General features: G+C 44.0%; 1 protein-coding gene across 2 annotated transcripts in view; it reads left to right on the top strand.

Annotated features, from left to right (window-relative positions):
• Positions 1-20,738, top strand: part of ST8SIA5 (ST8 alpha-N-acetyl-neuraminide alpha-2,8-sialyltransferase 5) — a 48,356-nt gene that overhangs the window by 16,592 nt on the left and 11,026 nt on the right. For both annotated transcript variants that reach the window (XM_075269780.1, XM_075269781.1), the window contains one exon: positions 17,595-17,687. In XM_075269780.1, coding sequence (XP_075125881.1) covers positions 17,595-17,687 — 93 coding nt within the window. The remainder of the gene's footprint in view (positions 1-17,594; positions 17,688-20,738) is intronic.

Genomic DNA, 20,738 nt, shown 5'->3' with positions numbered 1-20,738 from the left:
TGTACATAGGGGGCAGTATTAAAGTAGTTATATTCTTGTACATAGGGGCAGTATTATAGTAGTTATATTCTTGTACATAGGAGACAGTATTATAGTAGTTATATTACTGTACATAGGAGCAGTATAATAGTAGTAATATTCTTGTATATCCAGGGCTGTATTATAGTAGTTATATTCTTGTACATAAGGGAACAGTATTATAGTAGTTATAGTCTTGTACATAAGAGGTAGCATTATAGTTGCTATATTCTTGCACATAGGATACATAGGAGGCAATATTATAGTAGTTATTATTATTATTGTTGTTGTTTATTTATATATATCACCATTAATTCCATGGTGCTTTACATTTGGGGGTTACATACAGTACACAGAATATACAGGTAGATATACTGTAATACTAACAGTGATCGGCTGGCACAGTGGGGTAGAGGGCCCTGCCCGCGAGGGCTTCCAATCTATGAGGGAAGGGGGTAGAGACAGAAGGAGAGGGGGAGACTGTACAGATGGGGGTGCGGTGATAGTGTTATTGGAGGTTGTAGGCCTTCCTGAATAGGTGAGTCTTCAGGGCCTTCTTGAAGCCTGTGATTGTGGCAGTCAGTCTTATGTGTCTTGGTAAGGAGTTCCAGAGTATGGGGGATGCACGGGAGATGGCTATGTGAGGAGTGGATGAGAGCAGTGCGGAGCAGGAGGTCATTGGAGGATCTGAGGTTACGTGTGGGCAGGTAGTGGGAGATTAGTTCAGAGATATATGGAGAGGACAGGGTGTGGATGGCTTTGTATGTTAGCGTTAGTAGCTTGAACTCAATTCGCTGGGCTATAGGTAGCCAGTGGAGGGGCTGGCAGAGGGGAGCAGCTGATGAAGATCGGGGGGTGAGGTGGATTAAACGAGCAGCACAGTTTAAGGTGGACTGGAGGGGGGCGAGGGTGTTAGCTGGGAGTCCATGGAGGAGGGTGTACATAGGAGGCATTATTATAGTAGTTATATTTTTGCACATGGGGCAGTATTATAGTAGTTATATTCTTGTACATGGGAGGCAGTATTATAGTAGTGACATTCTTGAACATGGGGCAATGACGACACAATACAAAATAAAAATTACCGTAACAGAGAGGGAAAACTATTGTAGGCCGAGGTCCCATGTTGCTGAAACACAGCTTTTTTTGTGGTAGATTTTGCTGCATTTTTTGAGCCAAAACCAAGAGTGGTTACAAAAGGAATAGGAAATATAAAGAAAATTCTTATACTTCTCCCTTCTGATTAGTCCACTCCAGGCTTTGGCTCAAAAAAACTGCAGCAAAAAAAAAAAAAGTTATTTTTTTAATAGCACTTTGTGCTATTAAAAGAAAAAAAAAAGTGAAACATGAAAAACGGAAATGTTTTCTCCTGCTTATTTTTTTTGTACATTTTCCTAGATATGATAAAATAAAGAACATGAAAAAATAAGACTAACAAAAATAAAACCCTATGTGCCACCAAAATAGACATAAAAATTAGAAAAATTAGAAAATGTTTCTGGTCCTGAACCAAAGAAATTGGCCTAGTACTGAAATAGTTAAAGGGGTATTCCAATGACAGGCACTTATGATATATCCATAAAATGTGCCATTAATGCCTTATGGGTTGGAATCCCATCTCTAGGATCCCCCGACTTCCATGATAACAGCTTGATGGGACTGTGCTGTGATATATTATATCATACATTGTATTAACCACCTCTGTTTACATAATCCATACCCCCTCAAAGGCCCTTCACTCTCTGCTGTTACCTCTTGCTGGAGTATCACCCTGTACAGCTCGAGGTTGACATCTCTGCTCATTCTGTTCCAGCCCATACAGTAAAGTTGACAAAACAGTCTGCTCTAGTGACCATTGTAATTTTTTATTTTTTTTTTTAATGTAGTTTTGAGCTTCATATAGGGATCACAAGCTACATTTTTCCCTATCAGTATTTCTTTGGAGTATGGGAGGAAATCCACGCAAATATGGGGAGAACATACAAACTCCTTGCAGATGTCGTCCTTAGCAGGACTCGAACCCAGGACTCCAGCGCTGCAATGCTAACCACTGAGCCACCGTGTTGCCTCCAATCATTGTAAAAATTGCAATAATCTGGCATTTTCATGTGGATAGTTAAAAAAAAAAAAACCTCCAAAAACCGCAAAAATATTTAAATAATAGTTATTGTGAAAATTTGATACATATAATTTTCTTATTGTAAAATTGCTCTTTTTCAGTTATATATTTAGATATTCTTTTTATTTTCTGTCTGACTACAGTTTCTGAATCTCACAGTAAACTTCATCCCTGCTGGTGGCTTGTCACCTACAGTTTTTCCATCTGCCCATCCCCCGTCAGTTCCTGTGTGACTCTTCCTCACACAAAGCTGGAGACAATCCCGGGTGGATATTTTACTGCATCTAATAATAGGGAGTGTAAAATGTATAACAGCTGCTCCTTATGTCGACAAAACACCTTGACAAGTGAGAGGAACACCTCAGCTTGTAATTATCCCCGCTACCAGCGACAATACCGCTCTTCATTCCACTTTTCTTCCTTTTGGGGTTTCTTCCTATTTATTGAAAAAAGTCAAGCAAAAACGGTAGACATTATAATGCTACGTATATAATGGTACTAATTCTTATGTGCTGACCTTTATAGGCAAGAATATAAGTACTATAGCAATATCTCCTATGTACAAGAATATAACAACTGGTCCTAACTAATACCTACTATAATACTGCCTCCTATGTACAAGAATATAACTACTATAATACTACTCCTATGTACAAGAATATAACTACTATAATACTGCCTCCTATGTACAAGAATATAACTACTATAATACTGCTCCTATGTACAAGAATATAACTACTATAATACTGCTCCTATGTACAAGAATATAACTACTATAATACTGCTCTTATGTACAAGAATATAACTACTATAATACTGCCTCCTATGTACAAGAATATGACTACTATAATACTGCTCCTATGTACAAGAATATAACTACTATAATACTGCTACGATGTACAAGAATATAACTACTACAGTGTTGGCCAAAAGTATTGGCACCCCTGCAATTCTGTCAGATAATACTCATTTTCTTCCAGAAAATGATTGTAATCACAAATTCTTTGGTATTATTATCTTCATTTAATTTGCCTTCAATGGAAAACCACAAAAAGAATAGTCAAAATGCCAAATTGGATATAATTCCACAGCAAACATAAAAAAGGGGGTGGACAAAAGTATTGTCACTGTTTGATAAATCATGTGATGCTTCTCTAATTTGTGTAATTAACAGCACCTGTTACTTACCTGAGGGCACCTAACAGGTGGTGGCAATAACTAAATCACACTTGCAGCCAGTTGAAATGGATTAAAGTTAACTCAACCTCTGTCCTGTGTCCTTGTGTGTACCACATTGAGCATGGAGAAAAGAAAGAAGACCAAAGAACTGTCTGAGGACTTGAGAAGCAAAATTGTGAGGAAGCATGAGCAACCTCAAGGCTACAAGTCCATCTCCAAAGACCTGAAAGTTCCTGTGTTTACCGTGCGCAGTGTCATCAAGAAGTTTAAAGCCCATGGCACTGTGGCTAACCTCCCTAGATGTGGACGGAAAAGAAAAATTGATGAGAGATTTCAACGCAAGATTGTGCGGATGGTGGATAAAGAACCTCGACTAACATCCAAACAAGTTCAAGCTGCCCTGCGTCTGAATGAAAAGGGACTGTATGGTAGGATACCCAGGAAGACCCCACTTCTTACCTAGAGACATAAAAAAGACAGGTTGTAGTTTGCCAAAACTTACCTGAGAAAGCCAAAAGCGTTTTGGAAGAATGTTCTCTGGTCAGATGAGACAAAAGTAGAGCTTTTTGGGAAAATGCATCAACATAGAGTTTACAGGAAAAAAAGAGGCCTTCAAAGAAAAGAACACGGTCCCTACAGTCAGACATGGCGGAGGTTCCCTGATGTTTTGGGGTTGCTTTGCTGCCTCTGGCACTGGACTGCTTGACCGTGTGCATGGCATTATGAAGTCTGAAGACTACCAACAAATTTTGCAGCATAATGTAGAGCCCAGTGTGAGAAAGCTGGGTCTCCCTCAGAGGTCATGGAGTCTTCCAGCAGGACAATGACCCAAAACACACTTCAGGTCAGCACTAGAAAATGGTTTGAGAGAAAGCACTGGAGACTTGTAAAGTGGCAGCAATGAGTCCAGACCTGAATCCCATAGAACACCTGTGGAGAGATCTCTTGATGGCAGTTTGGAGAAGGCCCCCTTCACATCTCAGGGACCTGGAGCAGTTTGCCAAAGAAGAATGGTCTAAAATTCCAGCAGAGCCTTGTAAGAAACTCATTGATGGTTACCGGAAGCGGTTGGTCGCAGTTATTTTGTCTAAAGGTTGTGCTACCAAGTATTAGGCTGAGGGCGCCAATACATTTGTCCGGCCCATTTTTGGAGTTTTGTGCAAAATGATCAATGATTTGACTTTTTTTAAATTCTCTTTTGTGTTTTTTCATTGCAAACAAAATAAATGAAGATAGTAATACCAAAGAGTTTGTGCTTGCAATCATTTTCTGGAAGACAACGAGTATTATCTGACAGAATTGCAGGGGTGCCAATACTTTTGGCCAACACTGTATAATACTGCTCCTATATGCAAGAATATAACTACTATAATACTACCACCTGTGTACAAGAATATAACTACTATAATACTGCTCTTAAAAATATATAAATACTAGCTGGTACCCGCGACTTCGTCTGCGGTGATTGTAGAAGTGGGTATATACAGGCGTGGGTAAGGTTTTCGTACTGTGTATAAGGAATGGGATATGAAATGTAAGTTTGTATCTTTACAACTTTATCTTTAAAGTTTGAGACTTTTGTGTTGAAGTTAATTGGTATTTGAGCTGCTATATATACGGTGTTGTGAGAAACTTTACATAGTGACTTTGGGACAGAAGTATTTTAAGTTAATAGAGATGAGCGAACACTAAAATGTTCGAGGTTCGAAATTCGATTCGAACAGCCGCTCACTGTTCGAGTGTTCGAATGGGTTTCGAACCCCATTATAGTCTATGGGGAACATAAACTCGTTAAGGGGGAAACCCAAATTCGTGTCTGGAGGGTCACCAAGTCCACTATGACACCCCAGGAAATGATACCAACACCCTGGAATGACACTGGGACAGCAGGGGAAGCATGTCTGGGGGCATAAAAGTCACTTTATTTCATGGAAATCCCTGTCAGTTTGCGATTTTCGCAAGCTAACTTTTCCCCATAGAAATGCATTGGCCAGTGCTGATTGGCCAGAGTACGGAACTCGACCAATCAGCGCTGGCTCTGCTGGAGGAGGCGGAGTCTAAGATCGCTCCACACCAGTCTCCATTCAGGTCCGACCTTAGACTCCGCCTCCTCCGGCAGAGCCAGCGCTGATTGGCCGAAGGCTGGCCAATGCATTCCTATGCGAATGCAGAGACTTAGCAGTGCTGAGTCAGTTTTGCTCAACTACACATCTGATGCACACTCGGCACTGCTACATCAGATGTAGCAATCTGATGTAGCAGAGCCGAGGGTGCACTAGAACCCCTGTGCAAACTCAGTTCACGCTAATAGAATGCATTGGCCAGCGCTGATTGGCCAATGCATTCTATTAGCCCGATGAAGTAGAGCTGAATGTGTGTGCTAAGCACACACATTCAGCTCTACTTCATCGGGCTAATAGAATGCATTGGCCAGCGCTGATTGGCCAGAGTGCGGAACTCGACCAATCAGCGCTGGCTCTGCTGGAGGAGGCGGAGTCTAAGATCGCTCCACACCAGTCTCCATTCAGGTCCGACCTTAGACTCCGCCTCCTCCAGCAGAGCCAGCGCTGATTGGCCGAATTCCGTACTCTGGCCAATCAGCACTGGCTAATGCATTGTATTGGCGTGATGAAGCAGTGCTGAATGTGTGTGCTTAGCACACACATTCAGCTCTACTTCATCGGGCTAATAGAATGCATTGGCCAGCGCTGATTGGCCGAATTCCGTACTCTGGCCAATCAGTGCTGGCCAATGCATTCTATTAGCTTGATGAAGCAGAGTGTGCACAAGGGTTCAAGCGCACCCTCGGCTCTGATGTAGCAGAGCCGAGGCTGCACAAGGGTTCAAGCGCACCCTCGGCTCTGATGTAGGAGAGCCGAGGGTGCACTTGAACCCTTGTGCACCCTCAGCTCTGCTACATCAGAGCCGAGGGTGCGCTTGAACCCTTGTGCACACTCTGCTTCATCAAGCTAATAGAATGCATTGGCCAGCGCTGATTGGCCAGAGTACGGAACTCGACCAATCAGCGCTGGCTCTGCTGGAGGAGGCGGAGTCTAAGATTGCTCCACACCAGTCTCCATTCAGGTCCGACCTTAGACTCCGCCTCCTCCAGCAGAGCCAGCGCTGATTGGCCGAATTCCGTACTCTGGCCAATCAGCACTGGCTAATGCATTGTATTGGCGTGATGAAGCAGTGCTGAATGTGTGTGCTTAGCACACACATTCAGCTCTACTTCATCGGGCTAATAGAATGCATTGGCCAATCAGCGCTGGCCAATGCATTCTATTAGCGTGAACTGAGTTTGCACAGGGGTTCTAGTGCACCCTCGGCTCTGCTACATCAGATTGCTACATCTGATGTAGCAGTGCCGAGTGTGCATCAGATGTGTAGTTGAGCAAAACTGACTCAGCACTGCTAAGTCTCTGCATTCGCATAGGAATGCATTGGCCAGCCTTCGGCCAATCAGCGCTGGCTCTGCCGGAGGAGGCGGAGTCTAAGGTCGGACCTGAATGGAGACTGGTGTGGAGCGATCTTAGACTCCGCCTCCTCCAGCAGAGCCAGCGCTGATTGGTCGAGTTCCGTACTCTGGCCAATCAGCGCTGGCCAATGCATTCTATTAGCCCGATGAAGTAGAGCTGAATGTGTGTGCTTAGCACACACATTCAGCTCTACTTCATCAGGCTAATAGAATACATTGGCCAATCAGCGCTGGCCAATGCATTCTATTAGCTTGATGAAGCAGAGTGTGCACAAGGGTTCAAGCGCACCCTCGGCTCTGATGTAGCAGAGCTGAGGGTGCACAAGGGTTCAAGTGCACCCTCGGCTCTCCTACATCAGAGCCGAGGGTGCGCTTGAACCCTTGTGCAGCCTCGGCTCTGCTACATCAGAGCCGAGGGTGCGCTTGAACCCTTGTGCACACTCTGCTTCATCAAGCTAATAGAATGCATTGGCCAGCACTGATTGGCCAGAGTACGGAATTCGGCCAATCAGCGCTGGCCAATGCATCCCTATGGGAAAAAGTTTATCTCACAAAAATCACAATTACACACCCGATAGAGCCCCAAAAAGTTATTTTTAATAACATTCCCCCCTAAATAAAGGTTATCCCTAGCTATCCCTGCCTGTACAGCTATCCCTGTCTCATAGTCACAAAGTTCACATTCTCATATGACCCGGATTTGAAATCCACTATTCGTCTAAAATGGAGGTCACCTGTTTTCGGCAGCCAATGACTTTTTCCAATTTTTTTCAATGCCCCCGGTGTCGTAGTTCCTGTCCCACCTCCCCTGCGCTGTTATTGGTGCAAAAAAGGCGCCAGGGAAGGTGGGAGGGGAATCGAATTTTGGCGCACTTTACCACGTGGTGTTCGATTCGATTCGAACATGGCGAACACCCTGATATCCGATCGAACATGTGTTCGATAGAACACTGTTCGCTCATCTCTATAAGTTAACCCTTTCCCGCCGATGGCATTTTTTGATTTGACTCCCCTCCTTCCAAACCCCATAACTTTTTTATTTCTCCGCTCCCAGAGTCATATGAGGTCTTAATTTTTCCTGGGACAAATTTTTCTTCCTGATGCCGCCATTATTTATTCTATATAATGTACTGGGAAGCAGGGAAAAAATTCAGAATGGGGTGGATTTGAAGAAAAAATGCATTTCTGCGATTTTCTTACGGGCTTTGGTTTTACGGCGTTCACTGTGCAACCAAAATGACATGTCCCCTGTATTCTGTGTTTCGTTACGATGCTGGGGATACCAAATTTATATGGTTTCATTTACATTTTGACCCCTTCAAAAAAATCCAAAACTGTGTTAAAATTTTTTTTTTTTGAAAAGTCGCCATTGTCCGACAGCCGTAACTTTTTTATACGTGCGTGTATGGGGATGTATAGGGCGTCTTTTTGCGGGACCGGGTGTACTTTGTAGTTCTACCATTTTCGGGAAATGTTATTGCTTTGATCACTTTTTATTCAAATTTTTATCAGAATCAAAACAGTGAAAAAACGGCGGTTTGGCACTTTTGACCATTTTTCTAGCTACGACGTTTACCGAACAGGAAAAATATTTGTATAGCTTTGTAGAGCGGGCGATTTCGGACGTGGGGATACCTAACATGTATGTGTTTCACGGTATTTAACTACTTTTATATGTGTTCTAGGGAAAGGGGGGTGATCTGAATTTTTAATCCTTTTTAATTTTTTTTTATATTTTTTTTACTTTTTTTAAACTTTTTTTTTGGCATTTATTAGACTGCCTAGGGGTATTGACATGGGTGGGCGGTGTCGCGGATTGTCAGAGCGGTGGGGGTCGGCAAACATGGCTGCTCCGGAGCGTTAAAGAGAGCCTCCTGGAGTATCGTTAAGGTGAGGGGTAAAGTGGTAAAGTATCTGTATATGTGATTGTGTGGGGTTAGGGGCTAAGCTGTAGGGGGTAATAGGAATTTTGGGGCTTGCTATGGTCCAAAGTGTGTGAGATTGCAGAGATAGTGGTGTGAGTTTGGGTTTTGTGGGGGTCCTGGCACAAACGTATGTGCGCTATTGTGACGAAAAGTAGCCTATTGCGCAATCGGGTGTATTAACTATGTTTGTGGAAAATTTCAGCCAAATCGGTGGAGCGGGTTCTGCGTGATTGAGGAACAAACATCCGAACATCCAAAACTCACAAACCCACAAACTTTCACATTTATAATATTAATAGGATATATATGGAATGGGGAAATGTATATTGCGCTAGCACTGCTCCTCTTAGGACAATGTCTCTACACTTTAATGAAGGAGAAGCAGAGGGCAGATCTTTTAGCATTTCGATGTGATTTGTCCCCCGCTGTGAGCAGTGAGGTATTGCTGTAGACCATGCAGCAGGAAGATCTTGGCTGTTCTCTGCAGATGGAATGTGTAGGATTAGTACAGGGGGACATGGAGGGTACAAGCTCATGACAAGTGCAGGCGACATGTCAGAACTGAGGCCAAATATGATAAGGTCAGGACAGTGATATTGTCAGCTGATGGCGGCACTTGAAGTTTCCTATTGTTGTGTCATATATGGAACTTTAAGGGGCTGTGGCGATAATCCAAAAGATAGAATGTGCATGTTACTTGGAAGTAGATACGTATTGAGATATTATTATGATCTTGGGAATGCATCACTACAAAATTATCTCTTTTTTAAACCAAGTTTTCATGTGAAACATTTTTTTTTATTTTTTTGAGAATATTGAATGTATTTTCCATTTCATGATCTATATTTGAAAGAGTATCACATCCTGCAATTTTCACTCTTTCCACTAAAATTAAAATTTGACTGACAGTTGCCAATGTACAGGTCACCACATTTACATCACAGACAGGATCACAACAGAAGATAACACCTCTATAGATAACACAACCAACCCATCATTGCATCCACTACTGACAATAGATGGTTTTGCAGCGTTATCTATTCTCCCATGTCTACATTATTCTCAAATTCCCATTGAGGTCAATGAGTTGACTCCAGTCTATTTCTGCCTACTGCAATGAAACTGCTGGAAAGGATACCACTAAACAGAGGAGAAGCTCAGGCAAGATGGCTGCCGCCATAATAATGTACAGAACAAATTAGGAAAAGTGATAGATTTCACTATGTAATTTTAATAAATAGCAAATGGCGACACATTCCTTTTAATATCGCCCCCTATATTGTCTTCTCATACGTGGAAATGCAGCACTTATGGTCACCATGTAATATACTATAAGAGCAAAGTGTCTCCCTGCAAGTGGAGCTGAAGAGACAGGGGCTTTGTGATGTTCCTCCTGGAGAGCGCAGTTATGGGGGCATTGATCAGGGGTCATTAAGCAGACATCCCATCCATGGCGAGATCATCTGGCAGGAATGCCGCAGGTTTTCGAATCTGCCTGAGCGTACGCTCGGCTGGAGAGAGCACAGCTGAAAGCTGAATGCCATCATTATATAATCCCTCTATTCCTTCTACTCTTCTGCACCAAAGCTGGTTAACCCCTTGTGACTGTACCCCGGGCACCACCAGGAGAAATGGGTCTCGCATAGATTTGCATTCAGTATGTGACAACCTGACATGTTGGTGCTCTATTTTTGTAATACAGGTCTGCTGGCTTTATTTTACGTATAACTCCTAACATGTTATACACAGCCTGGAGACTATGTGTATGGGTACGGTCAACATCTTCAAAAGATGTACATGGTCGAAAATGATGTCTACCCTATCTGGGAAGAACATGTGTCTGTCCAACATGAGCATCCTGCTTCATGAATATGCCAGGACTGTCTGACTACACAGGCTGAATAGTAGGAGGGAGGGAGCAAAGGAATAGCCACTATGGGGTCAGTGCACATGGAGTTTTTTGGCCTCAAAATCAGCCTACAAAAAACTCTATTGGGAGTCTTCTTTTGGAGGCTGATTTTGAGACGGATTACGCCTCAAAATCAGCGCCAAAAAAATCTGTGTGCACTGACCCTTAGGCCGGGTTCAAACGGGGTTTTTTTGGTCCGGATTTTGACGCGGACTCCACGTCAGAATGCAGCTCAAAAAAACTCCTCCCATTGAAATCAATGGGAGTCAGTCATTTCCTTTTTCCGTGAGTCGTTTGTTCCCGCTCACGAATGAAAGAAGCGACATGCCCTTTCTTCAGGTGGATTCCGTGGCTCATTCAGCTGCGGACGTCTGCCTCGCAACACCTCCCTCCCGACTAGGCCCATTCATTTGGGCCTAATCTGGAGCGTAATGCGGTGACTAGATGCCGGTGCACTGCACCAGCATCCAGGCTCAGCTAGCCATTTTTTGGTCTGGAATCCGAGGCAGCCTCCGCTTCAATTTCCGGACAAAAAAACTCACGTGTGAACTTAGCCTTAGGGTCCACTCACACAGAGTTTTTTGGCGGGGCTCTTTCACACAGGGTTCCACATGTACACATTCCTTTGGGGCTGCAGAGGCATCCCGTGCTTTCCGCTCTGGATTAGGCCCAAATGAATGGGCCTAGTCCGGAGGGTGGTGTCGCGAGGTGGACGTCCGCGGCTGAATCAGCTGCGAAATCTGCCTGAAGAAAGGGAAGCTCGCTTCTTTTTTCCGCGAGCGGGAACAAATCACTCGCGGAAAAAGGAAATGACCGGCGTTTTTTTAGCAGGATTTTGACGAGGGTTCCGCTTCAAAATCCTGACCATTTTGCCCCGTGTGAACTAGCCCTGCCAGTTGACAGCTGTTCTTCCTGATCCACCCCAAACATGTCTGAGCATGCATGTGTCCTAAGTAGGAAGCGGGGAATAAGCTATTGCCAGATGCCTCTGGTGGCGGCTTATCTTCTGTGAGAACAAAGGATCAGGCATGTTTAGCTATTGACATGCCTGACACTTCGTAGTAGAGACACCACCATACGCACAATGGAAAACTAGTCTGGCTGATATGAAACATCTTCAGCCGACCATACACAGTAGATGTTTATTGGCTAAACCTGCCAACCATTGGTGACAGAGCCAGCTGACTGATGTGTATGAGGCTTCATATTCTCCTCCGACAGCACCTGTTGGGAGAGATTAGGATCCATCCATTGGATTTAAGCTATGTGATCCCTTTGTTCTCAGGCAGATAAGCTGCTGCCCAAAGTGCTGTACTTTACCCACTGAAATGGAGAAGGGGGCATCTCCAACCTGCTGCAGTGTAAAATACCCCACTGATTAGACCCACACCCATCAGTAAGTTACCCCCTATTTTGTGGGTATGGGGGTAGCTTATTATGACCAAAATACCCCTTAAACTCTGTGTCAGTTTACAAATCACTGCTCTGAAGATCTCAGTCCAGGAAGGATCTTCTGGTAGATAACACAAGACACAACCACACAACCATTATACCAGGTCTCCTGACATAGCTGAGTGTGAACGATCCAAGCAGCGGGTGTGAGATCACCGTGGCCATAATTACCGCTTCCTCCGGATCTGAAATGCTATCCATGCACAGCTGAAGTGCGAGTGTTATTACATGACCTGTCAGTAATAGTTATGTGGAGGCCTCAAGTGAGACTGAGGGGGCCCCGATACACAAAATACAGAAACAATGAGCGTTATGAGCCTCCAGTCAGTACACTATTCATTACACACCGAGTGTGCTTTATCTCTTCATCCATCCCTGCAGGCTGTCAGTGAATAGGAATATGCTTCATTTATAGCCTGTGGCTGCGCTGTATGTACACAGCTTTGAATCACTGTGTACATACATTACATTACTTATCCTGTACTGATCCTGAGTTACATCCTGTATTATACTCCAGAGCTGCGCTCACTATTCTGCTGGTACAGTCACTGTGTACATACATTACATTACTTATCCTGTATTATACTCCAGAGCTGCACTCACTATTCTGCTGGTGCAGTCACTGTATACATACATTACATTACTTATCCTGTATTATACTCCAGAGCTGCGCTCACTATTCTGCTGGTACAGTCACTGTGTACATACATTACATTACTTATCCTGTACTGATCCTGAGTTACATCCTGTATTATACTCCAGAGCTGCGCTCACTATTCTGCTGGTACAGTCACTGTGTACATACATTACATTACTTATCCTGTATTATACTCCAGAGCTGCGCTCACTATTCTGCTGGTACAGTCACTGTGTACATACATTACATTACTTATCCTGTATTATACTCCAGAGCTGCGCTCACTATTCTGCTGGTGCAGTCACTGTGTACATACATTACATTACTTGTCCCCCTAGTGGTGGCAGGTAGTCATATTTTATCATTCAGTTATGCGACTATGTTATTGGGAGGAGGGATGTCGATCTTCGTATAGAAGATTGATAGATCTGTCCCATAAAAAAAAAAAATATATTATAAAATTAATCAGTTCTGTGTTTTTGTCGTACATATCTTTGATAAGAAATATCCAGCTAATGAAAATATTTATCAGAAAGCTATGAATAGTATACTGCCCCCCAATGGCCAGGACAAGTATTCCCATGATGGGTATAACCTCTTGTACTATGAGAACAGGACCTGTGGATCTGCGTAAACAGGAAATAATAAGCATAGCTGTCGTCTTCTGGGGTAATAATACCGTCCTATTGATGTCTTATTGCTATAAGTAGCGCAGGTCAGTCCTGTCTGCTGGGGATATGTGTGACATGTGAGCTCCAAACACAACACTCTGGGTGATGGTGATGTCCCAGGAAATGAGCTGACGATAGTAGAGATGTTACCAAGAGGTCATATCCCTGTACATGAGAGTATTCCTTAACCTCATAGGAACTTGCTGAGTAGATTGTAATTATATTAAAGGGGTTGTTCAGGATGAAGACAAACATAACCAGTGTCTTCCAAAAACACCACAGTTGTCCACAGGTTGTGTGTGGTATTGCAGCTCAGCCCCATTTACTTAAGGAGGTTTTCCAAGCTTAATAATTGATGGCCTTCCTTTGGGGAGGACTGCATATAGATAGATAGATAGATAGATAGATAGATAGATAGATAGATAGATAGATAGATAGATACAGTGGAGCAAAAAAGTATTTAGTCAGTCACCAATAGTGCAAGTTCCACCACTTAAAAAGATGAGAGGCGTCTGTAATTTACATCATAGGTAGACCTCAACTATGAGAGACAAAATGAGAAAACAAATCCAGAAAATCACATTGTCTGATTTTGTAAGAATTTATTTGCAAATTATGGTGGAAAATAAGTATTTGGTCACCTACAAACAATCAAGATTTCTGGCTCTCACAGACCTGTAACTTCTTCTTTAAGAGTCTCCTCTTTCCTCCACTCATTACCTGTAGTAATGGCACCTGTTTAAACTTGTTATCAGTATAAAAAGACACCTGTGCACACCCTCAAACAGTCAGACTCCAAACTCCACTATGGTGAAGACCAAAGAGCTGTCAAAGGACACCAGAAACAAAATTGTAGCCCTGCACCAGGCTGGGAAGACTGAATCTGCAATAGGCATCCAGCTTGGATTGAAGAAATCAACTGTGGGAGCAATAATTAGAAAATGGAAGACATACAAGACCACTGATAATCTCCCTCGATCTGGGGCTCCACGCAAAATCTCAGCCTGTGGGGTCAAAATGATCACAAGAACGGTGAGCAAAAATCCCAGAACCACGCGGGGGGAACTAGTGAATGAACTGCAGAGAGCTGGGACCAATGTAACAAAGCCTACCATCAGTAACACACTACGCCGCCAGGGACTTGGATCCTGCAGTGCCAGACGTGTCCCACTGCTTAAGCCAGTACATGTCCGGGCCCGTCTGAAGTTTGCTAGAGAGCATTTGGATGATCCAGAAGAGTATTGGGAGAATGTCCTATGGTCTGATTAAACCAAACTGGAACTGTTTGGTAGAAACACAACTTTTTGTGTTTGGAGGAAAAAGAATACTGAGTTGCATCCATCAAACACCATACCTACTGTAAAGCATGGGGGTGGAAACATCATGCTTTGGGGCTGTTTCTCTGCAAAGGGGCCAGGGCGACTGATCCGGGTACATGAAAGAATGAATGGGGCCATGTATCGTGAGATTTTGAGTGCAAACCTCCTTCCATCAGCAAGGGCATTGAAGATGAAACGTGGCTGGGTCTTTCAACATGACAATGATCCAAAGCACACCGCCAGGGCAACGAAGGAGTGGCTTTGTAAGAAGCATTTCAAGGTCCTGGAGTGGCCTAGCCAGTCTCCAGATCTCAACCCTATAGAAAACCTTTGGAGGGAGTTGAAAGTCCGTGTTGCCAAGCGACAGCCCCAAAACATCACTGCTCTAGAGGAGATCTGCATGGAGGAATGGGCCAACATACCAACAACAGTGTGTGCCAACCTTGTGAAGACTTACAGAAAACGTTTGACCTCTGTCATTGCCAACAAAGGATATATAACAAAGTATTGAGATGAAATTTTGTTACTGACCAAATACTTATTTTCCACCATAATTTGCAAATAAATTCTTACAAAATCAGACAATGTGATTTTCTGGATTTTTTTTCTCATTTTGTCTCTCATAGTTGAGGTCTACCTATGATGTAAATTACAGACGCCTCTCATCTTTTTAAGTGGTGGAACTTGCACTATTGGTGACTGACTAAATACTTTTTTGCCCCACTGTATATATATTATGGGGGCACCATGAGGGGGTATTTATAAGGTGGGGGCATATTCAAGGGGTATAGTGAGGTGAGGATATATTCAAGGGGATATTATAATGTGGGTGCATATTCAGGGGGACATTATAAGGTGGGTATATTTAGGGTAACATTATGATGTGGGGGTATTATAATGTGGGTGCCACAATGAGGAGGGATTATACTATAGTGATTTCAAGGGTAGATTATACCATGTCAGGGGCATTATACTGTGCAGGGGCACAAAGAGGCATGAATGGCAATGGGTGGAGCCCATAGAGAATCGCTTCACCTGGTCAGGTTGTGTAAAACACAACAACCGTTTGGGCTCCGGAACCGTTTAACAGGGGGTTCCTCCAATCATCGATGGTGTGTACAGTAGATAGATGCCAAGGACCATAAACACAGGACTGCGCTTCACCCTTTAGATTAAAGGTTGCTTCATAAAACTTTATCAATGTTCACAACACAACGCGTTTCAGGTCTACTGACCCTGTGTCAAGTGTACAAGAACTTATGCCGTCGGCTGGATGTGTGATACAGGATGTGGATGTGTCACAAAGGGTCAATAGACCCGAAACGCGTTATGTCGTGAACCTTAGTAAAGTTTTATGAAGCTACCTTTAATCTAATGGGTGAAGCGCAGTCCTGTGTTTATGGTCCTTGGCATCATTGAAAGTTGGGAGGTATACTACTAATACCACTACATGTACCCCACATTATGTATAGGTGAGGTACATATAGTGGATATGTGGATTCATGTGTAATAAATGTGAGGAGTTGAGGAATGTTCACATGGGATGTACACCCTGCATATTTCCTGCTGCAAAATTGTGGGTGGAAAATCCAGAGTGTAAATTGACCTGCAATGCAGCAGCGTTAGTGCTCGGGATGACATCTAAACTCACAGCTATGACGCTACAAATTCCGCTTTAAAAACCACACTATTTTTACGTTTTGTGCCGCTGCTGCAGATTGTAGTCTCAAAAAATGTAAATTTTATTGACAAATACAATAAGAAACACCACATGCTACAATGGATACAATTAGGTGTATAGACAAGGAGTGCACAATCCTCGGGGATACAGCATAATGGGTGGTAGTAGAATGGTACATAAACCACCCAATAAAGGGAGGCCAATCCCGCAACATATCGACAATACATAATTCACATTAGGTGTATAGGACGACAGCTAGCCATGCCAAACCCCATTGACATCACCTAGTAGGCCCGAAGCCTGCCGGAGCCTGCGAGAGGTAAGTAGCAGTGTTTTTTGTGTTCCCTCACCTCTCCTAGCCCTCCGATCATTATATTCGGGGCTCTGATAGTGGTGTTTGTGGCGTTCTCTGGCCCGCGACCTCATTACGTATCCCAGCTCCTGCTCACAGCCTCCGCAGAAGAAGAAGCGCCAGCGGCCGTGAGCAGGAGTCGGGATCAGTAAATCCAAAAACACAGCAATAGCTTCTGCCCCCTAATGTCTTGGTAACACTCAGGGGCGTAACTACCATAGAAGCAGCGGAGGTGGCTGCCACAGGGCCCGGGCCATTAGGGGGCCCGGTGACAGCCGATACCGCTGCGTTTTTTTTTTTTTAATAGGCCGTTACGGGCCCTATTTACTTGCCGATCCTGGCTGGGCCACTATGGGGTATAATACTGTGTGCAGGGGCCACTATGGGGCATAATACTGTGTGCAGGGGCCACTAATGGACATAATACTGTGTGCAGGGGCCACTATGGGGCATAATACTGTGTGCAGGGGCCACTATCAGGGATAATACTGTGTGCAGGGGCCACTATGGGGGATAATACTGTGTGCAGGGGCCACTATTGGGGATAATACTGTGTGCAGGGGCCACTATGGGGGATAATACTGTGTGCATGGGACACTAATGGACATAATACTGTGTGCAGGGCTTACTAAGGGACATAATAGGGTGCGGAGGAGGGGGCCGGTCGAGGTCTTCAGTGTCGGTGTCAGTTGGGGGTGGGGGCTATGTCAAAAGTTCGCCACGGGGCCCCGCCATTCCTAGTTACGCCACTGGTAACACTATTTAAAAAATTAAAATAATATATAAACAATGTAATACGCTGTATATAGTCCTGTTTCCGTCTTTACATCTGATCCACTTCTTCTCTCTTTTAGGTATTTCGAGTTTTATGAGGGTCCTTTGGATTTCAACTCCACAAAATGCTTGGAGCTGAGGCAGGACATCATGGATGTGAAGGTTCTCTCCATGTGAGTGTGTAAGAAAGCACAACTTGTCCCTGGAACAGAAAGGGTTAAATAGAGATAAGAATATATCAAATAGTTCATATTTTATGTTGTACGGGTAATATTATATATGGAATAGGAGCTATTGCTATGGGATTCATAATGGGAGGGGGCCAGAAATGAATGGTTTTTCCTTTTAATCATGGACCTGTCATAGGCGCTATCTCCTACCACCTCTAGGGGGAGCTTGCTACATACACTGGATGAGTTCTATAAATCCCTATACATTTAGCTCCCCCATTATTTTGATGTACAACCCTATTTTGGAGTGTCAAAATAATCTACTCTTATTATTAGAAATGAGAGATGAGCGAACAGTGAAATATTCAATATTCGTTTCAAATAGCCCCTCAATATTCGACTATTCGAACAAATATCAAACCCCATTATAGTCTATGGGGAAAAATGCTTCATTTCAGGGGAAACCACTATTCGCCTAAAGGAGAGTCACCAAGTCCACTATGACACCCCAGGAAATGATGCCAACACCCTGGAATGCAACTGGGGCAGCATGTCTGGAGGCATCTAACAAGCCCAAGTACCTGTATTACACCACTATCTCGTCAGCGTGCGATATGCGGGAGCTGACTTTTTCCCATAGGAATGCATTGACCAGCATCTGTACGGCATTCGGCCAATCAGCGCTGGTTCTGCCGGAGGAGGCAGAGTCTAAGATCGGTCCACAGCAGTCTCCATTGTGGTCCAATCTCAGATGTAGCAGTGTTGAGCGCACAGCCCTGCTACACCCGAGATGTAGCAGAGATGAGAGTGTCCGCTGAGCTCTGCTACGCCAGAGATGTAGTAGAACTGAGTACCAGAGGAGGCGGAGTCTAAGATTGGTCCACAGTCCAATCTCAGATGTAGAAGTGTTGAGCGCACAGCTCTGCTACACCATATGCTGGGCTATGGTACACCCGAGATGTAGCAGAGCTGAGTGTGCACTGAGCTCTGCTACACCAAAGATGTAGCAGAGCTGAGTGCCGGAGGATGCGGAGTTTAAGATCGGTCCACAGTCCGATCTCAGATGTAGCAGTGTTGAGCGCACAGCTCTGCTACACCGGAGATGTAGCAGGGCTGGTCGTGCGCTGAGCTCTGCTACACCCGAGATGTAGCAGACCTGAGTGTGCGCTGAGCTCTGCTACATCCAGAGATGTAGCAGAGCTGGCCGTGCGCTGAGCTCTGCTACACCCGAGATATACAGAGCTGAGTGTGTGCTGAGCTCTGCTACACCTGAGATGTAGCAAAGCTGAGTGTGCGCTGAGCTCTGCTACATCCAGAGATGTAGCAGAGCTGAGTGTGCGCTGAACTCTGATACACCAGAGATGTAGCAGACCTGAGTGTGCGCTGAACTCTGATACACCAGAGATGTAGCAGAGCTGAGTGCCGGAGGAGGCGGAGTCTAAGATCGGTCCACAGTCCGATTTCAGATGTAGCAGTGTTGAGCGCACAGCTCTGCTACACCTGAGATGTAGCAGAGCTGAGTGTGCGCTGAGCTCTGCTACACCCGAGATGTAGCAGAGCTGAGTGTGCACTGTAATCGAATATCTCGAACGACCTGATATTCGATCGAATATCAATTTGATCGATTGCCGTTCGCTCATCTCTATTAGAAATGTATTTGACTCAATATATTGTCAATCCCCAATCCTGATCGCTAGTGATATGATAATAATAATGATACCTTATTGATCCCTGTGGGAATATTTCAGCTTCCATCGGCAGCAGTTCCAAACAAAGTAAGACACATAAGTGAGAACATTCATTTTATTGACAAGGATTAAGTTGTGGTTATATCAGTGTTATGCTGGGGCCCCACTGGCCAGAAACGCCACTATTTGCCCACGGCAGAAACGCCCAGGGAAAATCACAGTGTTTTACAGTAACTGCAAAGTGATTGGGGTTCATGCGAATCCCATGTCCACATTGCATTTAAAACCACAGTGTGGACATGCTGCAATTTCCAAAACCTGCGCTGTTTTGGAAATCACAACATGTCAATTATATCTACGGAAACGCTGGCAGCTTTCCATAGATTTAATGGTAACAGAAAGTCCGCCCTAGTTTTTCCTGCAGCGCTTTAGCACTGCGAATCGTCCCATAGAGCCTTAGCCTTTGGAGAGATTATGTCAGGGTTTATAATTCGGTGGTGGAGGGGTATTGGCCACCTATCATAAAACTTGAAAAGCTGGGCAACATACTAGGTCATGCGGTAATAGAGACTGCAGAATACTAAATATACCTAAATAAATCACCCTGCTTGCTCCCAAGTCATGCTAAAGCTTTGCTTTATTTGTATTTCAGGGTTCTGAGAAAGCTGGGTAGCATAGTATGTGGAGATGTGATGGGGTATGCTGAATACTACACTTATCTAATCCCACTCTTCCTTATAATTGTGTCATACCATGTTAGATGTGCTTTTCAGGGACCCAGTAAAGCTGGGTAGCCTACCAAATATATCTATATTGCTATACCTACATTACTATATAAGTTATGACACTGTTAACTAGTTTTGTCTTTAAGAAATCTGAATGATTGGCACAACGTGGATGAAATGTAATCCTCCTCTCTCCCTGGTGTAATTCATGCTCTGGAGCTGCACTGTTTCCATTATACTCAACATTTCATTATTATACTGAATCGGAGCTAAGCCCCACCCCTCCCAAACTTCCTGTGATGTCATGCTAGCGCTTGTAGCCAGTCTCCAGCTGCTAATGGGACAGTATAGAGGGAGGAAGCAGTGTCTGCCCAATCTATGTATGCAAGATTTCTGCTAAACTGCAGTTTAGTAGTTAGTCCTGCAGACATAACTAGAGATGGACTATATCATGAATATTTTTGGTTTTAAGGGTTTAGTGTCCCTTTAAGGGTTGTCTAGACTGGAAAGACTGGGACAAACTCTCAGCCGTGAGAACTTTCACATCTGCAGAAGTTTTCAAACTCTTCTCACCCACTAGCAGCAAGCAGAGATCCTGACAATTGTATCAGAATCAACTAAATGTAATGCAAAGAGAAAGC

Source organism: Leptodactylus fuscus, chromosome 1 (assembly GCF_031893055.1).
Source record: "Leptodactylus fuscus isolate aLepFus1 chromosome 1, aLepFus1.hap2, whole genome shotgun sequence".
NCBI classification, from domain to species: domain Eukaryota; kingdom Metazoa; phylum Chordata; class Amphibia; order Anura; family Leptodactylidae; genus Leptodactylus; species Leptodactylus fuscus.
Note: the sequence above shows the minus strand (reverse complement) of the source record. Positions and strands in the feature narration are given on the sequence as shown.